The 13,362-nt window shown below is 46.2% G+C and overlaps 1 protein-coding gene across 2 annotated transcripts in view; it reads right to left on the bottom strand.

Moving 5' to 3' along the window:
- Positions 1–13,362, bottom strand: part of LOC144781834 (solute carrier family 22 member 6-B-like) — a 639,843-nt gene that overhangs the window by 291,792 nt on the left and 334,689 nt on the right. For both annotated transcript variants that reach the window (XM_078660864.1, XM_078660863.1), the window contains exons 5-6: positions 7,470–7,593; positions 1,028–1,143 (exon numbers count right to left, since the gene is read on the bottom strand). In XM_078660864.1, the coding sequence (XP_078516990.1) occupies positions 1,028–1,143; positions 7,470–7,593 (240 nt within the window). The remainder of the gene's footprint in view (positions 1–1,027; positions 1,144–7,469; positions 7,594–13,362) is intronic.

The raw sequence follows: 13,362 nt of genomic DNA, 5'->3' as shown, positions 1-13,362 counted from the left end.
GTGACTCCTCCGCAAAGGCAGATGAGCATAGCCCCACTGCTTAAAAGGGATAATAAAATTATAATAACATATCCTTTTTATCATTTTATTTTCCCTATTGCAGTCAGTGGTGAGGCGGGCGAGGCTGGCCAGAGCAGGTGAGGAGTGGTGTGCAATCCTTAGGTGCGTTTGAACTGTTTGGCCGGCCCTCTTGGGCGGACCAAAAAGTTAATGTGCACTATGCATGTTCATACCAGGTTTCATTACACAGCCTAATCAGGAACATGCACTGGCTGCCTGTTCCAGTCTGAGTGCCAATCCACGGCGCTCAGACCAATCAAAGCGCTGCATTGCAGTGTTGTGATTGGTCAGAGGAGCTTGTCTGCCCGGGTGCTTCCTGATGCCTTTGGCCGAGATAGGAAGAATAAGAGGACGAGGACAGAGAACTGGGACGGAGGAGAGGTGGAGGCCAGCAGTTGAAGGAAAGTTCTTTTATTATTGCGTTCCTCCGCTCGACCCCCTTACCCCACCAGCCCCGTCCAGTAGCAGCCTCTACTGAATGAATATAAAATCCACTCCAAGATGGCCAGAAGACAAGTCATTGAGCATTACGCAGGACAGAATAAAGTAGGACAAAGTATCCTGTAATATAGTGCAGGAGAGTAAGTCAGCATCCGGCAAGAAAGAAAAGGTGTGATTAGAACTGAAAAAGCCAAATAAAAATATGACACACTATAGCATTCACCTTGTAATAGATTAGGTTAGTGTAGAGCAGTGTGTAATGAGTAGTAGAGACTAGAGTAACTGTTGTAATGAAGATAGGCAGTCCAGGTAGTTTTCCATGTAGATTTATTATAAGCAAGATGTTACAAGGTAGAGCCCCACCATGAGCAGCCTCCCTGCTGCTCAGCCCTTACTCCAACCGAGACTCTTTTCCAACATTCCATAACCAGCTCTCACACCAACAATCCACTCTACAGACACACAGGCTGAGCAGCAGGTATAACAGTAACATATTACAATAAGTTACCATTTAGCAGGTGCTTACCAGGCGAATGTGATGCAGCAGGTGATCCTACACATAATAGTGGAGCGGAAGAGGTGTACCAAGCTCATCCTGGAATCTGCAGCAGGTTTATCCTTCTGTGTTTCCATATGCAGCATCTTGGAAGAAAAGGAACGAGTCAAGTTATGTTGCACACAGAGTATACCTCTCTCAGTCTTCAGCCATATCCTCCTCACTTCCACTAGAAGTGGAAAGAAGAAAAACAAGGAGATGAATTAGAAAGAGCCAATACAGGTTGGGTCAGCTCCCATGCAATTCACTAAGTGATGATACAGCCTCTGGGTGCCTTGATTTAAGCTGTATGATTGCGGTCAATGCCGAAAAATGAATGACCTATGTGGTAACTTAACGGACCCCTGACACCAATGTGATGAAGCATTCAAAATAAAAGAAAAAGAATAGAAAATAAGCGCTCGTGCACCTTCCTACACCTGCCTAAACGAACGTGCTTACACTTATCTCAAAGAAAGCAGAGCTTCTTATGCAGCCTTACAGCATTCAATGAGAATTCACCTATAAGCTGTTCCATTTATTTTTTGGTGAATCACACATTTTGAATGGTAAACTGTAGCTCGCACTGTTAGAGGGATGGCTGGGAAAGGTGGTTCTATGAGTGGAAATGTGGTATTCAGAAGCTGACTTGTAAAGGGCCAGCATCTACTGTTCCCTTGTTGCATGACAATATATCCAGCATTTTCCAATAGTGTGTTGATGCATATTATAACTGCCACATGAGAAAGCACATTTATAAAAAAAATGAGCAAGCATTGGAAAAGCCAGTAGGCCTGGTTGTTTCACGCAGGAAATTGCTCCTTAATTGGTTGTTAAATTTAAGTGTGCGGTTTTCTGGCGGGTGACATAAGTTAATCCCTTGGCACATGTATTGTTGAAAGAGTGAGTCACTGAATTCACAGGTAATTTATATGGAAGTGAGCATGTGACTGCATGGATGAATGGCTGTATGAATGGCTGAATAATACAATAGTTCAATAATTGAAGACATGGGTGGGTTCCTGTATGACTCAGTGAGTGCAATAATGGATGTGGAATGCCTAGATGGATGAAGGGATGTTACACAAATCTTATAGAGTACGACCTCAGACAGCAAGGTGTTAGACCTGGCATCCTTGGCATTGTTTTCCCCCTAAATATTTCCCGTAAGTTCATTTACTTTCTATGTTAATTCTTCAAGATACTATTCAATGTCCTAGATACATCACATTTCATGTTATTACATTTCAAGATACTAACACTTCGTGTTAACACAACAAAGGATTATGTGTGGGTGTGCTCTACACATGTGATTATAATGCACCCCTACAAATGAAATGCAGTTTCCGCTACATAAGGGGCAAAAGAGAAGTCTGTGTTCTCTACTCCAGAAGGGCACTACCAGTTCTGGGTATTGCCCTTTGGGTTGAAAAATGTCTCTGCCACCTTCTAGAGGTTGGTGAACGAGGTCCTAGCTGGAGAACTTCAGTGACGCCTATCTGGATGACATTGTGGTCTTCAGTTCTAGCTGGGAGGACCACCTGTGCTACCTCAGAGAAGTGATTCAGTCTCTGCAGAGGGCAGGCCTGACTATCAAGATGAGTAAGTGCCAAATAGGGTAGGATTCAGAAGTCTACTTGAGACACCAAGAGGTTGGAGGCAATGTGCAGCCTCTTAGGGCCAAGATTGAAACCATTTTGGCTTTGGAACCCCCCTAAGACCCAAGCAGAGGAGAGACTTCTTAGGTCTCACGTCTACTAGAGGAAATTAGTCATGGGGTATGGCACCATTATCACCCCCTTGACAGAGCTAACTTACAAGAAACAGCCACATGAGGTGATCTGGACAGAGGCATGCCAGAAAAGGTTTGACACCCTGACAGAGTCCATGTGTACAACACCTGTGCTTTAGGCCCCTGACTTATCCCAAGAATTTATTGTGCAGACAGACACTACAGAGCATGGTTTAGGGGCCATTCTCTCACTGCTAAATGAAGAGGGCCTAGATCAACCTGTAGCCTTCATCGGTAGGGATGTATGACGGTACAACGCGTGGTATTACCACGCATACCGTTACAACACAGGTTTTTCAACGCAAGTCGTTACAATGACTTGCATTGGGGGGCGCTGGATAGTAAATAGTTTAATTTACTATTCCAACTCCAGTCCCCGTGGATAGTAGGGAAGGTGTTGGATAGTACATTAACCCCTTCCATGCTGATGACGAGCTCAGCTTGTCATGGAGTGCCCATTCATTTCAATGGAAATTACATTGAAATCGTTGGACATGCCTTAGCATCCACTATTCCCTATCCTAGAGCGCCCTCCAGCAAAAGTCGTTGTAATGACTTTCGTTCTAAAACCTGCGTTGTAATGGTACCGCGTGTTAGGGTTTCGTTGTAAAGGTTGTTCCCCATCGGTAGGAGGGTACTTCTCCGGGAACGAAGGTGGAGTGCAATAGAGAGAGAAGCCTTTGCAGTGGTCTGGGTGCTGATCATACCTGTTTTTGCTCACTTACGTGTTCAGACAGACCACAGACCCCTCCAATGGTTGATGCAGATGAGGAGGAGAATCCCAAACTTTTGAGGTGGTTCATCTACCTAAAGGGAATGGACTTTATGATGAGGGTCTATCCAGGTTCTTTCACCATAGTCAAAGAACTCCCAAGGAGTTGGGTAGTTCTCCCCAATTTCAGCTGGGGGACACGTGTTAGACCTGGTATCCTTGACGTATGTTCCTCCTAACTTTTTGCCTTCAGACCTCATGCTTTTGCTGACTTTGTTTTTGCTGGTCGTGGGTCTCTGCACACGTTACCACTGCTAACCAATGCTAAAGTTATTGTGCTCTGTGGTCAAAACATGATACTTATGGTTTATACCCAATTGGTGCATTTAATTTACTTATAAATTCCTAGTAATGTGCAATGTGTGTTCTCAGGGCTTGTAAATTTAAAGGCTACTAGTGGGCCTGCAGCACTGATTGTGCCACCCATTTATGTAGCCCTTTAAACATGTTTCAGGCCTGCCATTGCAGAGCCTTTGTGCGCAGTTTAAACTACCATTTCGACCTGGCAAAGTAAACCTTTTGCCAGGCCCAAACCTTCCTTTTTAATGCATATGTCACTCCTAAGGTATGCTATGGACAGCCCCAGGGGCCAGGTGCAGTGTATTTAAAACATTGGACATGTACTTTTAAGTTTTACTTGTCCTTGTAGTGAAAAATTCCTAAATTCATTTGTCACTACTGCAAGGCCTATCTCTCCCATAGTATAACAGTGGAGTTGCCTTATTGCATTTAATTTATGTGTAATTTTCAAATGGGGAGAGATCACTGGTTCATGTTTGGTGACACTGGGATCCTAATTCTAAAATCCTAACTTATGGTGAGGTGTATTTTAAAAAACAGTTCTGACAATGTCACTTTTACACAGCTGGCATTTTATTGCCGTAGCCATTTGGTTCCTGCAGCCTGTCTCTGGTCACATGACTAGGTGTAGGTGGTAGTCAGGCTTAGTGTATTCCTCCTTGACATCCAGACACAATGGGAGATTAGTTGTTCCTCGCTGGCAGGATGGGAGGGGGAAGCTGGGCCCTGCCTCACTTACTCCTGAATAGGCTGTCTTCTGTCTCCACACAAAGTGCTGCATACCCCTATAGTTATTCTGAAGCAGGACCAGGAAGGCAGGGCTTCTGTGCACTTCAAACATATGCCTCTAAAAGCGTCTTCCCACTATAAAGGCACAACTGTGTATAAAAGAATGAGCTCAGACACCACCACTTCAGCACACCCCTGGACCTGTGGATACTTTGCCACGAAGAAGGACTGCTTTACTGCTACAAGGACTGTCTCACTGCTGGACTGCTGTTATGAAGGAACCGTTGACCTGCTCTGCTGACCTGCTGCCTTCTGCCTGCTTGCCTTGTTGAGCAGGACTGGAACTGAATCTCTTGAACCCAGAACCTGAGTAACTCCAAGGCCTAGTTGCCTGGCTTCCTGATCTGAAGCCTCAGGGACATAACAGGCTTCCAACAACCTTGCAACTGCACTTGTACTCTGCAATCTGTGAGTCTATCCAGCCAGGTAGTGCCAACCCAGTCCTGGATCCTTGAAATTGGGCTTGAGGTGCTTTATCAGCCTCTGTGTTGCCAGGGTAACCGACACATCGCCTCAGATGTACGGCACAACCCCGAGCAGAATCGCTAAATAGCTGCTGCTGCATGGATTGGACCGGTCGCAAACACTTACATCACTGCCGCAGATCAAATCAACTTCGGAACCTCCACTGCATGACGCATCCTCAGCATAGGCCCTCATGTCTTTCCAGCCTCGACGATGACGCCAGACTCTGCATCGCAGCCTTGCAGCTGTTCAGAACAAAGCATCTCCCTGACTGTATGCTGCATCCTTAATGCCGGACTTTGCATTGCAAGCCCCTTTGACTGAATCCTCTACGAGAACACAGGCCCTTGCACCACAGCCTCACAGCAGCTCAAAACCGATTAACTGCTTTGGCTGCGCAACGTATCTTCGTGGTGGACTCCTGCAACGCTCTGCAAACCAGGATTTATGGTACTCTGTTCAGCCGGGCCCACCTGGATCCTGGTAGCCAGCCCATGCTCCATCGCAGTTGTCCGGTGCGTCCAGATATCCATAGTTGTTGCTTTGCGCTTTTTGGAGCTATTTTCTCTTTAAAAAATGCAATATCTCTGGTCCTACTCATTCGATTTTTGCCTTTTTGGTCTTCTTTTATGTATTAAATTAACCTCTATTGTTCTAACCTGGTGTGTTACAGTATGACGTGTTGCACAATTACTTTATACACTGCTCTAAGTTAAGCATGACTGCTCTGTGCCAAGCTACCAGGGGATTGAGCACAGGTTGATATGGGGTTTGCTTGTGACCTACCCTGCCTAGGATTGTGATTGCTGCTTGACCACGGCTCACACCCAGTTAACCAGTAACCCAATTTCTCACTCAAGGGTTGTAAATATTCCTAGAATTACCAATAGTGTGCCACAGAAATCACTACATCACATTATGCCACAGCTGCGTGCCATTGAATTCAAGGGTGGCTACCATTGTGGCAAGAGTGCCTACATCATGCCAAGAACTACCACCATCATGTCAGTGAGAGCATTACACAGGAGTGCAAAACATTATGCCAAGAATGGTTACAACACCACCGTTATACATGCTCAGATGTATACCATCACTCATTAATCCCATCTGCATGTTTATATTTGTACCATTTGTCAGTAGTACATACACAGTGTTGGATTATCCTCAGTAATACTGAGTTCCTGTTCATATTTTCACTAACAGCCATAACTCTAATGCATGCCCAAAGGTGTACAATCCCTCAGAGATATTGGCAGCCATCAATCTTTGCTCCTTTTTGCATGTTTCGCAATGTTACACTTTACAGAGCCAGACACACTGGTAAAGCTTGCGCTGCTCATCCAGATGCGCGTCGGTGACAGAGCTTAGGTAACCAACTCTTTACACTCTCACCTCACAGGGAAAATCCTTACAGTTGATCACACTAAGGGCCTCATTAGGATGACGGGCCGACTTTGCCCGCCCATCATTCCATCATAAATCGGGACCGCCCGCCATAAGGGCGGGGGTCCCAGGGGTGCTATTAGGATGTGCCCACCACAGTGGCGGGCACATCCTGTATTTTCAGCATTGTGGCGGGCGGTGCTCTCTGCACCGCCAGCCACAATGCTGAAAATGCACTTTCACATTGTCATTTACAAAGCGGCAGGCACCGCGCGGTGCCTGCCGCTTTGTAAATGACAATGAAGGGGGGTACCACAGGTACCCCCCATGTGCATCCCCCACCTGTACTTCACTCTGGGGGCCCGCAGGGGGCCCCTAGAGTGAAGACCGCATGCCTTTCCGTGGCGGCATCGCCACCGTGGAAAGGCACTGACAACCAGACATCATAATATGTCTGGCGGTGTCTGTTAGACACCGCCACCATATTATTCCTTTTCCGCCCCGGCCGTAAGGCGACTGGGGCGGAAAAGTGGCGGACGGTCTTTCCGTCCGCCGTGGTCCCCCCGCCATCCTAATATGGTGGGGGGGAAATCTGGTGATGATATTGGGCGAATTGCCTCCGCCAGGCTGGCGGTGGCTACCGCCAGGCTGGCGGAGGCAATCCGCCCGATATCATAATGGACCCCTAAGTAACTATTGATCTAAATCCATAGACTCATTCTATTTATCGCACCCTCCATCCATCTCCCCTGTTCATTGGTCCCTGCTCCTGAGGCAACCTCTGGTGGTATGTCCTACCGGTTTTCTATATTTTAAATATCTGGAATTGACGGGAGCGGTGCTTAAGTTGGGGTCAAAGTTTCTGACAGAAACCCCGGCTGTCTCTCCTCAGGCGTACCACTTCTTCAAAAGCTTGCATGTAATGTACGCACCTCTAGAGACACCATCTGTCTTTCTTCCTTTTTCTTGTTGAAATTACACACTCTGTTCAGGTGTTTCAGGGCGATTTCAGTTTTATTGTTCACAATCAGCCAGCGCCCAGACTCTGGGAGCCACCTGCAGAGGAATAGAATAAGTCTTGTTACTACTGGAAAAGCTCAAAAAATGGCCCTATTCGTTTTATAAATTCACAATGCACTTTCGTTCAGTTTCAGACATGTAAGTCAGAAGATAGGCATTCACCACAATTCGCGTGGCACCAATTAGTTTGTTTTAATTTTCTACATGTTATCCGGGGAGTCAATGCATTTTTCCTTCATTCGCAGTTCTGAGAGTTTCACAAATATCTATTATACAAGAGAAGCGCAGACATGAATTATAAGTCATGACAGATACTGAACGTATTAGTATTTACCATCTCCTCTTGCAGGTGGTAAATGTGTGTGAGGGGGCCTACGTGGGGGTAGGAGAAAGCAGCAGAGCAGAGAGTACCGGTATAATAGGATAAGCGTTGAGCTCAAGGTTTTACTCACAAGTTCGCACCCAGAGACAATGAAATGTAGGGTGTCAAAGAACAAGGCTGTCTAGTGTTGCATCCACCACCGTACACTCCCCTTTATCACACTTGTGAAGGTTCTTTTTCAACCTTGTTTTTTCCCTATGTCACGGTTCTTATTTCCCTTTCTATTCCTCCTCCCTCCCCCTTTTCTGCTTTTTTCTTTCTTGGTCTGGATCAAAGTCTGATGAAGAAAAATAACTCTTGGCCCCCAAAATGAGCCACACCTGCAACTACCAGCTCAAATTAAGCACTAGAAAGGGGGCGAGGAGGGTGGAAGGTAGAGGATGTTTCTTGGCAGTAGGGAGCATTACAATTCCTGTCCAGTGTGGCATCTTTTCACCTGTAATACCATTTTATGTTTCTGCTTCTCGCACTGCAAGAAAACAGAAGGGTTTGGTTGGGGGCGGTCCTGCTTTAGAGCAGGGGTAGAGTGGCTTGCCCACTCTGAGGGCGCTGACTGGGCCGACTAAACCTGTCATGCGCACTCTCCCTTTTCTCCATGTAGGCTGCATGCAGCCTACATGGAGAAAATGGCCTCCCCATAGAGGCCTGTGTGGTTGGTGTCCCAACCAATCACAACACTGGCATTGCAGCATTGTGATTGTCTTAGGGGAGGGGAAGGACGTTGCCTGCCTCCTGTGAGGAGCAGAGACGACGTGGGACAGCGCGGGATCATGCTGGGCCGGCGAAGGTAAGTCAACTTTTTATTTTTATTTAAAATTAATCTTCCCCTGGGTGACTCCCTCCACGTGACCCCCTTCCCACCCACGAGTCATGCCGGCCGTAACTGGTTAGATTTGGTCGTGGTGGCACTAGTTATACCTGGGCTGGTGTGCCGGGAACAGATAAGAGGAATGGAGGCACAACTGATGGGGTGGCTAGAAATCCAGGTGCTCTAAATGTTTAGTCCTACTGAGATATTTGCTATCCGAAGAAAGCCAAGCAGCAGCACCTCTTACCTGTTACTTGACAGCTTTTTGTGCGAGTTTACCCCAGGGGCACACAGGAAAGCAGAGATCAAAGTACACTCCAGGGAAAACAAGTGTATGATTGAAAGGTGTACCAGGCTCGTTATAGGTTCTTTAGAGCAATATCATACTTACCAACATTTCAAAATATGAAAGAGAGAGAGAGTGGAAAAAGATCGGGCAAATTTATTTTCGCCATTGACTAACATTGGAAAGTGGGCCATTTTAGGCAGGAGACAGCTAAAATAAAGCCATTTTGCTTTAAAAATCAGATGGCTCCTACCTGAATCTGGTCTGATGCAATGTATGTATGCAATATATCGGAACATAGTGCAATTTAGAATCCCAAAATACCATGCTTAATTTAGTTCAACTGAATATATTGGATATACATACTGCACATATTGCAGACTGAGTGGAGTGAGTGCAAACCCCAGGGTAAAGCCCATGGCTAAGTTAGCTTGTTTCTGTTGAGAAGCTGGAGGAAGCAGTGGGTGACACAGAATTCCATAACTGTTAAATGTCTAGTTTAATTGTGTGTGAAATTCCAAGTTTCAGAGTATGTGTGATATTTAATTTTGGGTGGCACGTTATTATGAGCCAAAAATGCTGTTGATCCTTGTAAAGAGATTTTTTTAGTTTATAAAAGATTATCACACATTTTTGTAATATAAAGGTGTCTAAAAGGGGATTGCACCAGTCGATGAGTGCATAGAATTCTATCCTATGGACCAAAGAGTGTCCATAGGGCGAGACTTGGAGACTTTCCTGCTTTGTCTACATCTTTCAAGATTCAGACACAGGATGGGAGTACAGGGGCAGTACAGAGCTGCAGGGCTCATCAGCTTGATTACTGGCAACAATTAACCACCTGAGACACAGAACTCCAGTGGTATTGCCTCCATCTGCTGTGAGAAATGAGGGGCACACAGCTGGATCCGCCAGATGTTTCTTGAGCCAGGTCCAGGATCGGGCCAGAGACTGTGAAAAATCTATGCTGAATTTGTCCCAGTGTAATTTGGCACTGGGACGCATTTTGCAACACCTGCCCTTTGTCTGTTTTGCATTTGGAGAAGAAACCTTCAAGGTGTGAGGGCGGGTTTTGTATTGTTGCTTTGAGTTGCCCCTCAACACAAGAACCTTACATAACGGGCCGTCAACCCTTTTTTGTCGAATCCTATCCTTGCAGGGACCTATCTGAAGCCTAACACCTTGTAAATTCCATGGAGAACATGTTGCCACTTCACAAGTGCTTAAGAGACTATGATTTTTGACTTACTTGAACTCCTGTGTGCCAGAGATAGCAATGGACTGTAAGAATGTCAGATTCTCCTGTTTGCAGGAGTTATTACTCTATGAAATGAAATGTGTACTTGTAAAGCGCACTTATACCCCAACTGGGGTGTCCTGGCGCTGTACACATACCGCTGTGGAACCCTTCCTGGCTTTTCCCTTGTGAAATGTCCACTCCTGGGCACCCCCAAGGTGAAGCCAGGCATCCCAGCGCTGCTGGGGCTGTTGCGGAGATTAAGCAAGCTATTGCCCAGAGTTGCAGAGTGGGACCCATGATTAGAATAGGCACCGAGGCGAGAATTATCAGGTCCGAGGAAATTGAGCCCAAGACCCGCAGAGGCAGGAATTGAACCCTGGTCCCGGGCCAGACCTCTGCATCAGGGTCTGCCGCTCTAACAATTGAGCCACACTTCTCCACGAATAACCATTTATATAGCACTTATTACAATATTTTTTATTTAATGTCGTGCATAGTGCTATTTATCATCATGTAAGGAGTCAGAATTCTTGGAAGAGATTCTTGGCAAATAATACTAAAACTAGGCTACACCCTACTTACTTCTTCCCTTGTACTAGACCTAGGTTAGGTACACCGGGGTAGGCGTATTTTAGAAGCACCAGTAGAGTACTTTTAGTCATTATTTATCACTGTATGTATTTTACGCATTTTAGGTATCTTATGGCTTGGAAACCATATCATGCTTTTACTGTACTATTTTATAATACTCTTCGTATTATATGCTCTGTACTTTACAGCAAGTATTACGATTGCAGCAGTTCATTTATTATGCTTGAGAAAGAAGACTGTTCAATAAATACCCTTTTATTGTAAACGCCCGTCTCTCTATTTCTCTGCACCTCTGGTGAAACGAAGCATGCACGATTGACTGAGTGAAATAACTATCTATTGTTTGCACGACTCTAGTGATATATTTCTTATTCTTGGGGAACAAAGTTGTCATTTTTTAAGCGGTTGTCAGAAACGAATCCCTTTTTGTTCATTCGAGAAAGTTTCTAGTGACCTCTGAGCTAGCTGGCACACACAATTAAGTTTAGTATATTCGGTAGAGACCTAGTCGACTTCAGTCCTACGTCTAAACTACAGGATACACTATTTCAATGCGCAGAGCCTATTGGGAATATAGGAACTACACTACAGTGGTTTCGTCTGAACCCGGACTGGGACGGGTCCAAGATGTTGTTGTCTTCCAGGAGGCGGGCCAGTTGCATGTTGACGATTTTCTCGATGGCCTTCGCCGGTAACGGGAGCAGGGAGATGGGCCAGAAGTTCTTGAGGTCCTACGGGTCCGCCTTGGGCTTCTTGAGGAGGGCGTTGATTTCGGTGTATTTCCAGCTTTCCGGGAATGTCGCTGTTTCGAAGGAGATATTGATGACCTTCCGTAGTTGGGGTTCGATGGCAGCGTCAGCTTTGTTGAATACGTGGTGTGGGCAGGGGTCTTGTGGAAAAGTAAATTTTGCCATGTTCTGTGTCCCTACGAGTCCTCCATCATATGTTATGTGTGCATGATTAATATGCATATGTATTCCCCATGTTCGATTAAAGACGCAATTATATTTGTGTCCACCTCTAGTACGCCAATTTCCAGTTCTCGTGAATACTACGAATATCAGGCCTATGTAAAGCTACGTTGCCACGTTTCTCAGTGTGCACGTTATTCCATTGTAAAGTCCCCGTTTCTAAGCCTCAAAAGGGCCTGGACACCAGATTCAGCTCCTGTCTCCTGAGCCTCGCTGAGGAGCGATACAGCCCCCACCTGTGTTCCTGACCCTTCACTTACTTCCTGCCTTGCAGTGCCCGGTTCAGCCTGGCTCTGCCTCTGAGTCTGCCAAGAGTATGTTATGATTCCAGTTATCAGTTCAGCCCTCCTTCTCTGCATTCCTAAGCTACTGAATCGCATCAATAGTTTCCGTCATTGTCTAGCCTTTACGTCTCCATGTTAGAGAAATACTGCATTTAATGGTCATTTAATATTCTTCATCACGCACTACATGTAGAATAATGCATGCTCCAGTCTTAGAGTCCGTTAGCCTCTCCCCTCCTGACTCTTAGTTCATATCAACATGTTCTCTAAACATCAGATACTAGATACTGTTTAGGTACATGTCGCCCTGACTCTCCAGACTTCAGTCTCTGCTCCTAGCACAGAGTTCGTAGCCCCCAGCTTCTCCTAGTAACACGTCATTGCCAGTTTGCGCGCACCATTAGGTCAGAGGTCCCGGCTCCTTAGGTAGCCCCCTCCATGTTTCCGCCCCATTCATGACATATTCTGTTACGTTTGCATCACATGTCTATGTATACGCCTCTGTTACACCTACTTTCACCCTTATCTTTCGCGACTGCTATTGACCACACCCACTGCTCCGCCTATCGTATGTATTGTAATGCAACTGTTTTAGTATATATGATCGTGTATTGTTATTAAATGTTAGCGCGCTCATCCCAGATCCAGCCCCGGCAGCTGCCGGGCCCTGCCATCCTATTCCTATGCAGGTTGTCCTGTTCCTGTCCTTTATGCTGTAATAAACCTGCAAAACTCCTACTACCTCGAATCTTGACTCTTATTTTATTGAGCTATCTGTTATTGCTATGCCTAGACAAAAATAGATCCGGTATTATTTATTTATATACCACATAATGGCGCCCGAACAGGGACTTGCCCTTTCCCCACGCGTCGGTGAAGCCACGCCGACCCCCTGACCCTCTGCAGTCGTGACGGAACTCTTCTGCGCACCGGCAGATATTTCTGCTTCAAGTATCCCTCAGGCCCACGGAGGAGACGGAGGAGGCGGTCCAGCATCCAGACGAGACGGTGGAGGAACGCGGCGAGTCCCGACCAGAGCCCAAGCCGAGAGTCCAAGGTCCGAGGTATCCGGAGGCCCACCCGTAACAGAAGTCCGAAGTTCGTCCGTCCGGCGTCGAAGCAGTCCAGTCCAGTCCAAGGCCTTCCGTTCTTGCTGCCCGGTGAGTACCGTTGCTGGGGTAGTATCTAGACAGGGTCAATCTAAATTGTCTCTGGTCCGATAGGTCTGGGTACGCAGATCTGA

The sequence above is a fragment of the Lissotriton helveticus genome, chromosome 9 (assembly GCF_964261635.1).
Source record: "Lissotriton helveticus chromosome 9, aLisHel1.1, whole genome shotgun sequence".
In the NCBI taxonomy this organism is placed as follows: domain Eukaryota; kingdom Metazoa; phylum Chordata; class Amphibia; order Caudata; family Salamandridae; genus Lissotriton; species Lissotriton helveticus.
Note: the sequence above shows the minus strand (reverse complement) of the source record. Positions and strands in the feature narration are given on the sequence as shown.